General features: G+C 40.8%; 1 protein-coding gene across 3 annotated transcripts in view; it reads left to right on the top strand.

Annotated features, from left to right (window-relative positions):
- The window catches only part of grin1b (glutamate receptor, ionotropic, N-methyl D-aspartate 1b), a 45,651-nt gene extending 32,579 nt beyond the window's left edge, over positions 1-13,072 (top strand). For all 3 annotated transcript variants that reach the window (XM_057831833.1, XM_057831834.1, XM_057831831.1), the window contains 8 exons: positions 206-324; positions 404-516; positions 2,913-3,061; positions 3,305-3,462; positions 6,571-6,732; positions 6,809-6,918; positions 6,995-7,140; positions 7,447-13,072. In XM_057831833.1, the coding sequence (XP_057687816.1) occupies positions 206-324; positions 404-516; positions 2,913-3,061; positions 3,305-3,462; positions 6,571-6,732; positions 6,809-6,918; positions 6,995-7,140; positions 7,447-7,512 (1,023 nt within the window). In that variant the 3' untranslated portion in view covers positions 7,513-13,072. The remainder of the gene's footprint in view (positions 1-205; positions 325-403; positions 517-2,912; positions 3,062-3,304; positions 3,463-6,570; positions 6,733-6,808; positions 6,919-6,994; positions 7,141-7,446) is intronic.
- The last annotated feature ends 847 nt before the right edge of the window (positions 13,073-13,919 follow it).

Genomic DNA, 13,919 nt, shown 5'->3' with positions numbered 1-13,919 from the left:
ATTTAGGTGGAACCGTACACTTTTGGCAAAACCTGTATCCAAATTTTGTGCGCTTTATTTTCTGATTCTTTTAAATGTGTAAATTACGTGAATTGGATTTTAAAAAATAGAGGACGATATCCATTTTGAAATTGGAAATGCTATTGCGATTGGAAATTAATGGGCTTTTTTTTTGTAATAAGCGGATGTTTGTTGCTCCCTGCAGGAAATCCCTCGCAGCACGCTGGACTCCTTCATGCAACCTTTTCAGAGCACCTTGTGGCTCCTTGTCGGCCTGTCGGTCCACGTGGTGGCAGTGATGCTCTACCTATTAGACCGGTTCAGGTAGTACTCAACCGTATTGACGTCACGGGATGTGTCGTGACCTTTTAGTGCTGTAACATCCGTGCTTGCTTGTTTGCAGCCCGTTCGGAAGGTTTAAAGTCAACAGCGAAGAAGAAGAAGAAGACGCCCTCACCTTGTCCTCGGCCATGTGGTTCTCCTGGGGGGTTCTGCTGAACTCCGGCATTGGAGAAGGTCAGTCCACAAGCGTCAATTTTGTGCCAAGTAAGCAGTGCTCTCAAACTTGCGGCTCTGGGCCAATTGCGGCCTGCGGGACAAGGTTTGTGCGGACATTTAATATAGTAAGAATAAGCTTTGGTCATTGTTTTGGAATCAGTGTTGTTTTTGGCAGCCTTTTAATTTTCGTCTCAGTCTATTGGACGATAATACTTATTAGTCTTAATATTTTAGTCATCTCAATGTGTTTGTCTTCATGTCGTGTATGTTGACGAAACTTCGAGACTAATTTCGTCTAGTTTTAGTCGACGTTTACTAAAAATGTTTTTGTCTGTAATTTTTTTTCTGAAAAATCAATCTAAGAATAAATATATAAAGGTTTCCAATTATTTCGAATGAACATTGACAGACGAGCACATATTGTAGCGTCTACATGGAGAATGCCAACTTGGTGATAATTCACACCCAGCAGGAAAACAGTACATTCCAGTGATCCCTCGCTACATCGCACTTCAAACTCTCAATCCATCGTGGATTTTTTTTTCAATTAAAAAAAAAAAAAAAAAACAGATGAGCCGATTGTGTAGTCTCAGTCTCGCGTCCTCCCTCCCTCCCTGCTCTTTGTTTGTTAGGCAGGCAGGCAGTGCGCTGGAGTAACTTATTAAAGTTAACGATGATTGACATTGAATGTGTTTGGTCTTTCCAGAGTCACAAGCGTCAAAAGCGCCGCATGCGTCAATCATCATTTACCCTGTTAAACAGTTGCTGTGTCAGGACTGTGTGTGTGTAAGTGAGCAGATCCGAGTGGATTTGAATAGACTCACTCAATGAAGCATTTAATAAAGCCAAGCATTTTTCTACTACTGAATCCTTCTTTAAAAATAATTTGCTGGGACAGTAACATGTTAAAACTTATCATAGTTATTACATTTGAAGTGCTTAAAAAAACATTTATTAAAATATATACATACATATATATTTTTTTAATTTGGAGAAAAAAGTGAAAAAACCCTTATATGTATCTCTTTCCAATGCTAAATCTGAATAAATCCATTGGACACACACAAAAAAAAATATTTATTTTTAGGTGGGGGGGTGCGCTACTTTTTCACTTATCGCGGCGGATTCTGGTCCCCGTTAACTGCGAAATACGAGGGATCACTGTATTTTCATTTAATTATACCCAACTGCACGCCACGAACCGCAGTAAAAAAAAGTCCCACAGTTTAAGAGGACGCTCGCCGTTAGCATTAGCCTACCACGAATGCTATGCTAACGCTACAAGTCACATTTAGTGTGTGATGATCACTCAGCCACAGACCTTTAAAGGCTAAAGCAACATTGCATATGCTCTCTGGCAAAAAAAAAAAAAAAAAAATCTTACCGCTTGTGCAAGCCTGCATGGAGACTGGACTCTGGGGGTGGTGGAGGGGGGGGGGGGGGGGGGGGGGCAACGAAATATTTTCGTTGTCATCATCACTGACGAAAACAACACTGTTTGGAATGTACATAATTTGGTTCTTGCCACGATATTTGTCTTGAAAAATTATGAAATATCCTAGTTTTAAAAAAAACTTTAAAAAATCCAAATAAACTTATCACACTATCAGTCAGAATCGTATCCATTAAATTAGTGACAAACACAATGCCTTTTTCAAACCTATTGGGGAAAAAAATCCTATTTATTGTAATGACTACTGTTCCATACATTTGCTTTTTGAGGAGTAAAAGTATGGCCATTTCCAGAAAAGGAGGATTTGTTTATGAAAATTTAACAATTTCATGGAGATCCTGTGAACATCAAAATCGCATTTAAAAATAAAATCAAACAATCCTCATAGATTGGCATATGTAAGTATAGTTTGTTTATGTTCTACACATATACATTAAAACTGTTCCAGCATTTAAAGGGATTGTTTTAGGGCATAATCATTGGAAGATTTCTTATGAGTTTTTTAAAAAATTTTAATTATCACCCAATAATAGAGACAATGTATTTTTATCGTTTAATCTATCATGTATATATTTATATCTGCCATCAAACCTTGAGAGGAAGTGATGTTGGTTCATGCGTGCGCTGTAGCAATCTGTCGTGATCCAGTAGCCCGTCACGATCAAATAGTGACAATTATAAAGCTTACCACTGCTTTAAGATGACCACTGGTTACTAACGCGGCATCTAGTTCTATATAGATGCAATATGTATGACCAGGACAGTCAAAAAGCTGTACAACACCTGTCACTTGGTTAGCATTGATTGTAAGGCTTACTGGGCTGAGCCACAACACATACAGCCCCTAGTGGCGTGGAGTTGAATGGCATAAAAATCAATGCTCATGCAGCTTGGTCCTGATGGCGCAAAGCATAAAATGTGAAAGTTTGTCTGAATCCCTCCCCTTCTTCAACCTTCTCAGGAGCCCCGAGGAGTTTTTCGGCCAGGATTCTGGGAATGGTGTGGGCGGGATTCGCCATGATCATCGTGGCGTCGTACACGGCCAACCTGGCCGCCTTCCTGGTGCTGGACCGGCCTGAGGAGCGCATCACTGGCATCAACGACCCCAGGGTTAGCAAGCGCAAAGCCCGCCTTTTGCGCGGCCTTTGACCCCTTACCGTTCCCTCACGTCGTAGCGGTCGTCACACTGCCCAGCCTTCGTGCACACGGTCGTCATCCTCATTTCTTCATCGTCCTCATCATCATCATGTCGCATTCGGAGCTTCCGAATGTGCGCGTTGAGGTGTTTTCCCCTTTTCCCGCCTTTTCCCGTCTCCTCTATTTAAAACTTTTTTTTCTTTTGGCGCTCGTCAGCTGCGAAACCCGTCAGACAAGTTCATCTACGCGACGGTCAAGCAGAGCTCGGTCGACATTTACTTCCGGCGTCAAGTGGAGTTGAGCACCATGTATCGTCATATGGAGAAGCACAACTACGAGAGCGCCGCTGAGGCCATACAGGCTGTCAGAGACAAGTGAGGAATCAATACTTTTCATTGCTACTTACTTACACTAAATAGCTTGACAGTACAGGTAGTCCCCAGGTTACGACGCAGACGACTTGTGCGATTTCGACTTTACGATGCCTGCGTCTCTTTGTTTTTTTTTTGTTTTTTTTCTAATGTGACTTTTGTTTTGCAATGCATTCTTTTATTTACACACACAGAGCAGCCGAGTGGCAGAGGTGACAGCCTGCGCGCACATTTGTTGCTTGTGAAGCATCCAGAGGCTACGGCTGAATATAACCCCTTTTGTACTGTTTATTGTGGGTTTTCAATAGTGGTCAAATACTTGTGGCAAGTTAATGTGATTATTTTTGATGATGTGCGGACGCTAACTGATACATGCTAATCGTTTGTTATTGCTGTATCAGCATCTACTTGTAAACGCAAACTTGAATAGCTTTTAATGAAGATGAGACTGATTTAATTTCGTTTTATTGTAGTTTCATTCCGCAAGTGTTGATTCCATGAGCAGCTGAATAAAGTCAGCAAACCACACGGACGTCTGACATCGTCATTTCAGAACTTAGCTCGCTGTCTGGCTCGGACTTAGCTTCAACGTCTTGGCGAGGACAGTACAATGACGTATAATACATGTTTTTGGATAGTTTTTTTCCTTTTATTTAGAGGGTGTTTTGAGGTTTTTAAAGGGTTAATTCCGACTGTTGGAGGCAGTCTTTCAGGCCCTCCGCGTGTTCGTTTTCAATTCAGGTGAGACAGCTAGACTGGATTGCAAAGTAAAAGACTGGAGACAAGAGATCAATACTGAGCAGTTTTAATTTCAGAAATTTCTGGGTGCATTCAATGACAGAACAAAACCTGTGTAGAGAAATGCACACCAAACAGAGAGCTCGGCGTTGCTTATATGCTGAACTTAAAAGGAGGTGTGTCTGTTTGGTGATTAATTGATCATGCAAAATAGGTCATGAGCCTTGCTGGTTGGCAGTTAAAAGTCCATGATTATTGTTGGCAGTTAAAGTCCATGATTATCTGAGGCAAAACTAACTATCAGCAGTTTCAGTGAAAAACAACTGGTCATGCTTGCAAGCATATCAGAAGATTGCATTAGGCGAGATGTATACTGACTTCACGACTTATGCGGAAGTCCAGGTTACATCGCCAGCGCAGAACTCGTTCGTAAACCGGGGGCTACCTGTACTACCATGCAGACTATTAGAAAATATAATTTCTCCAGAAATTGTTGCTCTTGTGTTCGGTAAACTCAATTCCTTGTGATGTTGGGTCACTTCCTATTGTTTTTCTGTCATTTCTGGGTCACCTTCTGTTGATTTTAGGGCATTCAGGCTCACTTTCTATTAATTTCGGGAACCTCCTTAAAATTGGCTCACCATTAGACGCAAATTTGTATAAAAATGATGTCAATCGTTTGTGCTGGTTTGTGGTGTAAAAAGTTTGGTTTGTGCTGCGATCGTTTTTAAGATTTTTACAATTTCTTAATGGGGCATTCTGAGGTCAACCAGCCCTCCAATTTGATTAAAAATGGTGTCGATCGTTTATGATTTGTTTGTGTTGGTTAGTGCTGTAATAGGTGTAGTTTGCGCTGCTATCGTTTTTGAGATATTGAGATATTAATTTCAAGTGATGATGTCACACACACCCCATTTATTGCCAAATAGACCCGAAATGCTGCCATTCGTTTATGCTACGTTTGTGCTGTAAAATTTTTTGTTTTGTACTATCGTATTATAGATATTGTGATATAAATTTCAAGTGATGATTCCACTCTTAGGTTTACCGTATCCAACTTCAGCGGCTGATGGAGTGTACCAACTCTCTCATAACAGAGGGGTGTCCCAAAAACTAGCACAAACGTAGCAAATTGCACCCCTTCGGGCTGTGAGAGAGTTGGTATGCTACGTCAGCTGCGATGGAGGGGCTGCGATTGACGTCATCACTCGAAATTAATATGTATAAAACAATAGCAGCACAAACGAAAATTTTACAGCACAAATGTAGCATCAACGAATGGCACCAATTCTGATCCATTATGCAAGAAATTGGGGGCTGTGTGACATCATGACTCGAAATTACTATCTTAATATCTAAAAAACATTAGCAGCACAAACAATTGATATCATTTTTATATAAATTTGCGTCTGATAGGGAGCCAACTCCACAAAGGTATTTTGGGACACTTCCGGAGCACTTTGTTGATTCTGCGCCATTACTAGGTCAGATCCTGTTGATTTTGGGATATTTCAGGGTCACTTCCTGTTCATTTTTGAGCGTTTGCGGCACACTTCCTATTCATTTTGGGTTTCTTCCTGTTCATTTTTGGGAACTTCTGGGTCACTTCCTGTAACTTTTGGAGCATTTACATGTCACTTCATATATTTATTTTAAATCGCCTTCTATAAATTTTGGTGCACTTGCGGGTCAGTTCTTGTTGATTTTGGGTCACTTGCCATTGATTTTGCTTCACATCCTGTTGATTTTGGGGTAGTGACTGTTCATTTCCTTTTGATTTTGAGTCTTTTCCGGTTAGTTTTGGTGCACTTCTGGGTCACTTCTTGTTGATTTGTGTCACTTCCTTTTGATTTTGAGGCATGTCTTGGTCACTTCCTGTCGATGTTGCTCATTTTTTGTTAATATTGGACCACTACATATTGATTTTGGCCATTTCAAGGTGATTTTTTATTCATTTTGGGTCACTTCCTGTTAATTTTGGTGCACTTGCAGGTCACGTCTTGCTGATTTCGGGTCACTTGGTGTTGATTTTGCCTCACATCCTGTTGATTTTGGGAGGTTGATGGGTCACTTCCTATTGGTTTTGGGTCACGTCCTGTTAATTTTGGCCCACTTCCGGTTCACTTCTGGTTGATTTTTTTTTTTTCACCTCTTTCGATTTTGAGGCATTTCTATGTCACTTCCTGTTGATGTTGCTCTTTTATCGTTTATATTGGACCACTACATATTGATTTTTGGCATTTCAGGGTGACTTTTTATCCATTTTGGGTCACTTCTTATTGTTTTTTTGGGCATTTCTGGGCCACTTCTTGTTGGAGCCCACTCACCAAAAAGTTATAGTCTGTTCAGAGAGCGAATCTGTGCCCCTCGCAGCAAACTGCACGCCTTCATCTGGGACAGCGCTGTGCTGGAGTTCGAGGCGTCGCAGAAATGCGACCTGGTAACCACCGGCGAGCTTTTCTTCCGCTCGGGATTTGGCATCGGGATGCGGAAGGACAGCCCCTGGAAGCAGAACGTTTCGCTGGCCATTCTAAGGTGATGCCCCGCCTCTCTCCCGCTTGCGTTGAATCATGGACTAAACAACTAAAGCGGCCGACACGGTGGCTTTCAGTTCACATGAGAACGGCTTCATGGAGGACCTGGACAAGACTTGGGTTCGATACCAGGAATGTGACTCCAGGAGCAACGCGCCGGCCACACTCACCTTCGAGAACATGGCAGGTAGGTGGCGCCGCCGCCAATTCTTCTCCTCCTCCTTTTTCTTGGTATTACCGTTCTCCCATTTGCGGCGGTTCAGGTGTGTTCATGTTGGTGGCGGGCGGCATCGTGGCGGGCATATTCCTCATCTTCATCGAGATCGCCTACAAACGACACAAGGACGCCCGCAGGAAGCAGATGCAGCTGGCCTTTGCCGCCGTCAACGTCTGGAGAAAGAACCTGCAGGTGACATCACCGTTGTGATGACGAGATAACCATAGATATCACATGTATGTAGAGCTAAATGCGACAAGTGCGCTGTGAGCCAATCTGAACAGCCGTTATCACTTGTCAGCCATTTTGGGTCGATGACATGCCATAAGCATACCCATCAAAATTTCGCCATGTCAAAGAGTATTTTAAGATGGCCGCTGATCACTTACGGTGCAAAGTCTGACTTTTCGCATCTAGTTCTAATATACATGTGATATTTCAAATAGGTGTCCACGAATCATGATGGCGTTAACATGCGTGTCGTTGCTACCCGTGCAGCCGTACCCGACCGACATCACCGGCCAGATCAACCTATCGGATCCCTCCGTCAGCACTGTGGTGTGAACGTCGGGGCCACACCCATCACACAGACATACAAGCCCAAATTGCTTTGGTTTTGTTTTCATCTTTCTGGGTCATCCATCAGGTGGGCGGAGCCGGAGCAGCAGGAAGCAGCTTCCTATCACTATGAAACATATTATTCCCAATGTTCATCATTAAGATTATAAAAATATTGAAAGCTACAAAATCCCCACTTACATCTTCAATATATTTTGAAGTGCAATTTTCTTCAGTTTGCGGTACTTTCTGTTACTTGTGGGGAAGTTTTTGTTCATTTTGGGACACCCTCTTCTTGTGCAATTTAAGGCCTCTCTTCATTTTTGGGGTACATTCTGTTCATTTTTTGCATCACTTCCTATTCCTATAAATGCTTCTCAATTATTTTCTGTTACGCCCCCCCAGGAAGACATAAATGCCCACCCCCTGCCCCAACTCTCTGACGCCACTGTAAATACTATCATTGTCTCTACAAATATTATTATTTTAAGTACACCTCTGCATAGAATTGTTTCCTTTTTATTGAGAAACTTAGAATAAAGTATAACTTTATTAACATTGTTTTGTTTGTAACGGAAAAGACTTATAGCGCATAAATGTGCCTAAAAAAGGCACATCCAAACTGTAAAAATACACTCAAGGTCCATTTTTTGACCATTTGATACTGAAAAATAAAATGTAACTAAGAATAAATCAATGATAATAAATTCAAATTTAGCAACAATAACTTTGAGTATAATATGCCAAACAATTTGACCGGAAAAAATAGGAAAAAAACGACAGTGTCACTGGACAGAGGGACAGTTTCTATTTTTGCTGCAGGCAGTATCAGCTCCTTTGCGATAGTGTGGGATTATTTTCCACTGAGCATGCTAACAGCGCTCATTAGTTTACTGATGTAATACTGACAAAGAGGGACGATTGTTGGCAATATTCGGCACGTGTTTGCTGAAATAAATCATGCGGCTTATCAATGTGATTGGGCTCTAATGCCTTTGAGTGATGTCTTAAAGGGTATGACAACACCTGGGGAAATGCTAATATTCCATCATTTATCCATAAAGGCATGCCTTTTGGATTCATATCATGCCACTTCGTGTAATTACACACATCGCAACACCAAGAAAATGATAGCAACACCAAGAAAATGATAGACATTTGGATCGATTGTCAAGCTAAAAGGACCCGCCCCGAGATCCCGGAAATCCAGCATATTGTGTGCGTGACGTCACGACAAGGAAACAACCGGCTCAGTGCTTAGTACTGAATGGCGGCTATGATGGCGGACAATTTTGTTTCTAGTTGCAGCGACGAATCCGACATAACGAACATTCTTCTAATGGTGACGAGGAACGTTATGAACCTTTCTTTGGTGTTTTGGGTTATCAATTTGAGCCCAAACGAAAGCCATTGTAGCCTAATGAATGGATCATTGAGGGGAGTAATCACACTGATGAAACACCGGCAACATATCTTATGGGAAACACCGAATGGTTTGTTTTGCATTTCTTTTTGTGAAGCTGATACACCGTGACCGCAAAATAATCATGTAATGTATAGAATAATTATCATTTATTGTGCTATCATAGGTTTTCGCTCTGCCAACAGACACAAATATGAATGGGATTAGAGGATTTGTTCTATATATTTTACGAGCGATAATTTATACATGTGTCCAGTCCTATATCCAATGCGTGATATGTTTTTATTATAAAAGAGTACTCACTCTGGCCATTTCGAGCTTGGCTGCTCCGCTCCTTTGGTTAGCCTGGGGTGGTCTCATCAGAACCAGTCATCATTCTCTTTCTTGATATCTCGGGACATTTAGGTGGCTGCGCGTGTATGGTGGACACCGCATCTGCTTTCGTCAGCAATTTCTTAGCAAAACCTGATTTCAGGTTTAAAATGTGCACCACACAAAACTGTGCCGGAGGCTGGGTCTGCAAAATTAGCCCTCTTAGCACGGACGAACTTTACTCATTGTCTGCGTAGTCCATCTCTTTTTCTCGTGTTCGGGAACTCATGGGTACTACATTGCGACAAATGGCAATTTGTAGACCACATAGCATGACAGGTTTGAACCATTTTAGCGATTTTTGATAAAACACGAATGCAACTCTCTGTCGATAAACAACGGTGGCACCTGCCTCGACCTTTCGTTTCCTTGTTATGACGTCTCCGCCCCATTCGGCTGTTTCCGGAATACTTTCGGAAATGTTCGTAATTTTCGATCTATTTTCAATAATTGCTCATGAATGTGATTTATTTTTTTGTTAACTTTATTAATATGTGTAATCTTGCCATATAACGGTTCTATTGATATCTCACAGCCCCTTAGTGTTTTGATACCCTTTAATAGATTTGACTTCCTGCTGTCCACTGCAAACATTTTTAGACACAGTAAACAGACTCGTATTTTCTTGTCTCCAACTGTATAAAAGTCAAAGCCAAAAACTATATATGCTTCGTCATATATCCTCATTTAGCTCCTCATATCTCCAGTGCTCTTTACTATGTGCGCTCACTGCTCGCTTGGTTCAAAAATATTGCGCACACTCTGAAAATGAGAGCGCCACTGCCACCCACTGAGTGGGTGTGTAAGTACACTTTATTCTCGTACGGCAGAAGTATGTTTCCCCGAGGTCACATGCGCCACCCCCTGCATGGCTACGCGCCCCCCTGGGGGGGCTGCACCACTATTTGAGAAGTACTGCTATAGGACCACTTTACATTTTGGAGTAACTTCCTGTTCATTTTTTGGTCATTATGTGTTCATATTTTGGTCACGTCTTGTACAATTTGGGGCATTTGTTCATTTTTGGGGAACTTCCTGTTCATTTTTTTGTACATCACTTAATCCTATAAGAGAACTGTTCATTTCTGGTCACATTTGGGTCATTTTGGGGCCCTTATTTGGTCACTTCTTGCTATTCTTTGGGTCATTTTGCCTTCATTTTTGGGTCTCTTCTTGTACTATTCGGGCATTTGTTCATTTTTGGGGGGAATGCCCTGTTAATTTTTTTTTTACATCACTTCCAAATCCTCGGGAAGAACTATTCATTTTTGGTTGGCTTCTTGTTCATCATCCTTAACTTCTGTCATTTTGGGAAACTTAGTGGGTCACTTGTGGCTCATTTTTGGGTCAATTCCTTTACAATCTGGAGCGTTTGTTCTATTTTGGACACTTCCTGTTAATTTTTGCATCACTTCCTATGCCTATGGAAGCACTGCTCATTTTTGGGTCGGTTCCAATTCATGTTTTAGTCATTTTGTATTCATTTTGGGTAATATGTACAGTTTGAGGCGCTTGTTCATTTTTGGGGCACTTCCTGTTCATTTTGGAGCACTTACTCATTTTTGGGTCACACTAGGGCTATTTTTTTTTCTTTTTTTTTTTTTCTTTTTTAGTTTTTAGTCACCTCCTATAAATTTATTCGGTATTTCTTCTTGGCTTTTGTGGACTTGCCCAATTTTTGAGTCACTTCCTGTTCATTTTTTTTTTTTTTTTGCATCACCTCCTATTCCTATAGAAGAAATGTTCAGTTTGGGTCACTTCCTGTATATTTATTGGGTCATCTCTGTAATTTTGGGGCACTTATTTATTTTTTGGTACACTTTGGGGCTGTTTTTTAAACTTCCTCATAAGTTTTGAGTGAATTCCTATTAATTTATACCCCCTTCTTGATCCTCTTGGGGTACCTGCTTATTTTTGGGTCACTTACTGTTCAATTTGTGATACCTTCTGTACAGTCGGTAGTTCCCTCTGGGAGATCTAGTACTGCGTCGACACGAAACAGTAAGTGATCTTGGCGGGTTGTTTTGTAAATATTTTCTATGGATTCACTGAGCAATATAGCAAAGACCTCTAGTTAACTTTAGCATGTTAGCTTGAGTAGATTTGAACATCACTGCCCGCCTGTCCAGTTCCAGAGGCTCCGCCCCCCTGACGCTCCCACGGCATGCTGGGATTAATGATGTCACCACACCTGTATTTTGATGTCACTCAGTCTACCTCCGCCGGCCAATCAACACTCAGTGACTGTGTTGCTTTTACTTGCTTACCATATTACTTGTTAGCATCGAACAATGTGTTAGTGTGTTGAGCTCATTTACCATGCTCTCAAGTTGACCTGTGACACCTCGTATGAACTTTACCGCTCGTTAGCCGACTGTCTAGCTAATCTGGCTAACGCTCATCAATGCTAATCCAGCTGCCGGTTTTGAGTCGTCAGCTAACATTAGAGCACGTTTTTCCTCTGGGCCAACGATGTTTTCAAGTGCTTAAATGTCAAAGTCGTGAATTTCCTCGAGAAAACAGATTTGAGATCTCCAAGTACCGTATTTTCCGGACTATAAATTGCTTTGGAGTATTTAGTAGTAAACCAAACTACTCAAAAAATGCGTCAAAGAAAAATAGATAAGTAGCACGAGACTGTGTCGGAACATTTGGAGGAAAATGTAGCATTTGTTGTCTGCTATTTTTCGCCATGTAGCTCAAATGCAGTATTCAGCAACAAAAAAGCAGTTCAATAACTGTCCTGCTACTAGTGCTAACGTGAACACTCTCCAGCTTAGCAGGCTATTACGTTGCAGCACTTCAGCTCAACAAAGGCCAGCTTTGTTCAACTTTCGTAGCATGCACACAGGCTTTTACTTACGGTCTTGGGTAACACTCAGCCCACCGACTAGGGTTGCCAACTGTCCCTTGAAAAGCTGAATCGTCCGGTATTCAGAAACAAAAGTACGCGTCCCTTATTAAGCTTTCCAGGGATCCGCTTTGTCCCTCTTTTTTTATTTTCAAATTCGAAAATAGTATCTTTGTTTGTGGAATGAACTAATACTGGTATGGTGCTTTACAAGAATATGCAGGGAAACGCATTCCTCTGCCTATCCTGCTTTTTGAGCAATGAGCTGATGGAACAATGACAATACGAAATCCCTCTCCTCTCATTGGGCGAGGTAGTGCCATTAAAGGAAGAAAACATAAAAGTGAGGGAGATGAGAGGTTTGAGTGAAGCGAGAGTAAAAACCATGTTCAAAATTATGATCATTTGTTTTCTTGTTTTTTTCTGTGTACTCCATTTTCGCTAAATGTATTATTTTTGTGTTTTGTCACATTATATTTGGAGTGATCATTTGCAAAATGTTGTTGCTGAGGGTACTTTGAACGCACCTAAATTGTAATAGAAAAATTTACCTGAGAGTTTGTTTGCACTTTTTAAGAAAAGCATTTTTAAAAAGGCCAAAAAACACACACACACATACACACATATAAAGGCTCAGGACCTTAAGCGTTAAATTATACCAATTTTAAATTTAGCAGTACAGTTTTAATTCCAGTATATTTTGTATTAAAATACATTACTGATAATTGTTGTTTTTCCCATGTGCTTATATAACTCAAATATATACCTAATTGATTGTTTTGAATAAAACTATCATCATTATTATTATTATTATTATTTTAAAAAATAACTTTTCACATAAAACACAGTTATCGGGCCAGACAGCTCTACCAATGAGGTGTCGCTTTTTTTTTTTGTCTTTTTCAGGGAAATGGCAACCCTATCACCAACATTCCTGTTAGCTTAGCTTAGCTGTATTGGCCTCCCATTCTCCACATTAGCTCCTGGCTTTTGTTACTAGTTTTCAGTCAACAAGTATTTTCCATTGCCTGCTCAGTGTTATATCTTCCATCATGGGGCTTAGTATTGTGTGAGTGTCCAGATTTATGTAGTTACTTTATGTAGCTTCAACTCCACTTGTCAGAAAAGGTCAGGATGAATACAACAACAGCCCGCTTATATTCCTATTTAAAATAAACAACGTTTGCAGCATCTGTTGCTAGAAATAAGCCTGTGACTTATACTCAGGTTTGACTTATATAATGTTAAAATAAATGAGGGAAAGTAGGTTAGCGAACTTGTGTAGTCTCCCAGTAAAAGGGATAGGCACGTGAGCTAAGCTAATGTAGCTACTAATGGCGTATAATGTGCTATGTTCTGAAGGAAAAAAGTCGATTTTTTTTTTTCTTTTTACGGGTTCTTTTATTCTCTTGACGAACAGAAGATGACGACACACAATTCAGGAACAAAAGGAATGCAATAGTCACATAAGATATATGCATTTAATAAGCAAAGATATGAAAAACCCTGGCTAGCTGGGACATTCCACCGAGACGTCTCAAGCAGAAGTGCCTCGAACTGGAAATTATCCTGTTTATATTTGCTGTAACAAACAGTGGAAAAAACTAGGCGGCACCCAAGTGCCGGCCCACGCCTAGACCAAACAATGGAAGATAAAGTCCTTGTGTGCAAGCAGTACTGTAGATAAAAATACATAAATGTATATCTACAGTACTCTCGAGCCAACATCAACAAATGACATTGACTGTGCACTCACAAAGTTTGTAT

The sequence above is a fragment of the Corythoichthys intestinalis genome, chromosome 3, assembly GCF_030265065.1.
Source record: "Corythoichthys intestinalis isolate RoL2023-P3 chromosome 3, ASM3026506v1, whole genome shotgun sequence".
Classification (NCBI taxonomy): domain Eukaryota; kingdom Metazoa; phylum Chordata; class Actinopteri; order Syngnathiformes; family Syngnathidae; genus Corythoichthys; species Corythoichthys intestinalis.
The sequence above is the reverse complement of the archived record's forward strand: the minus strand, read 5'-3'. Positions and strand labels throughout refer to the sequence as shown.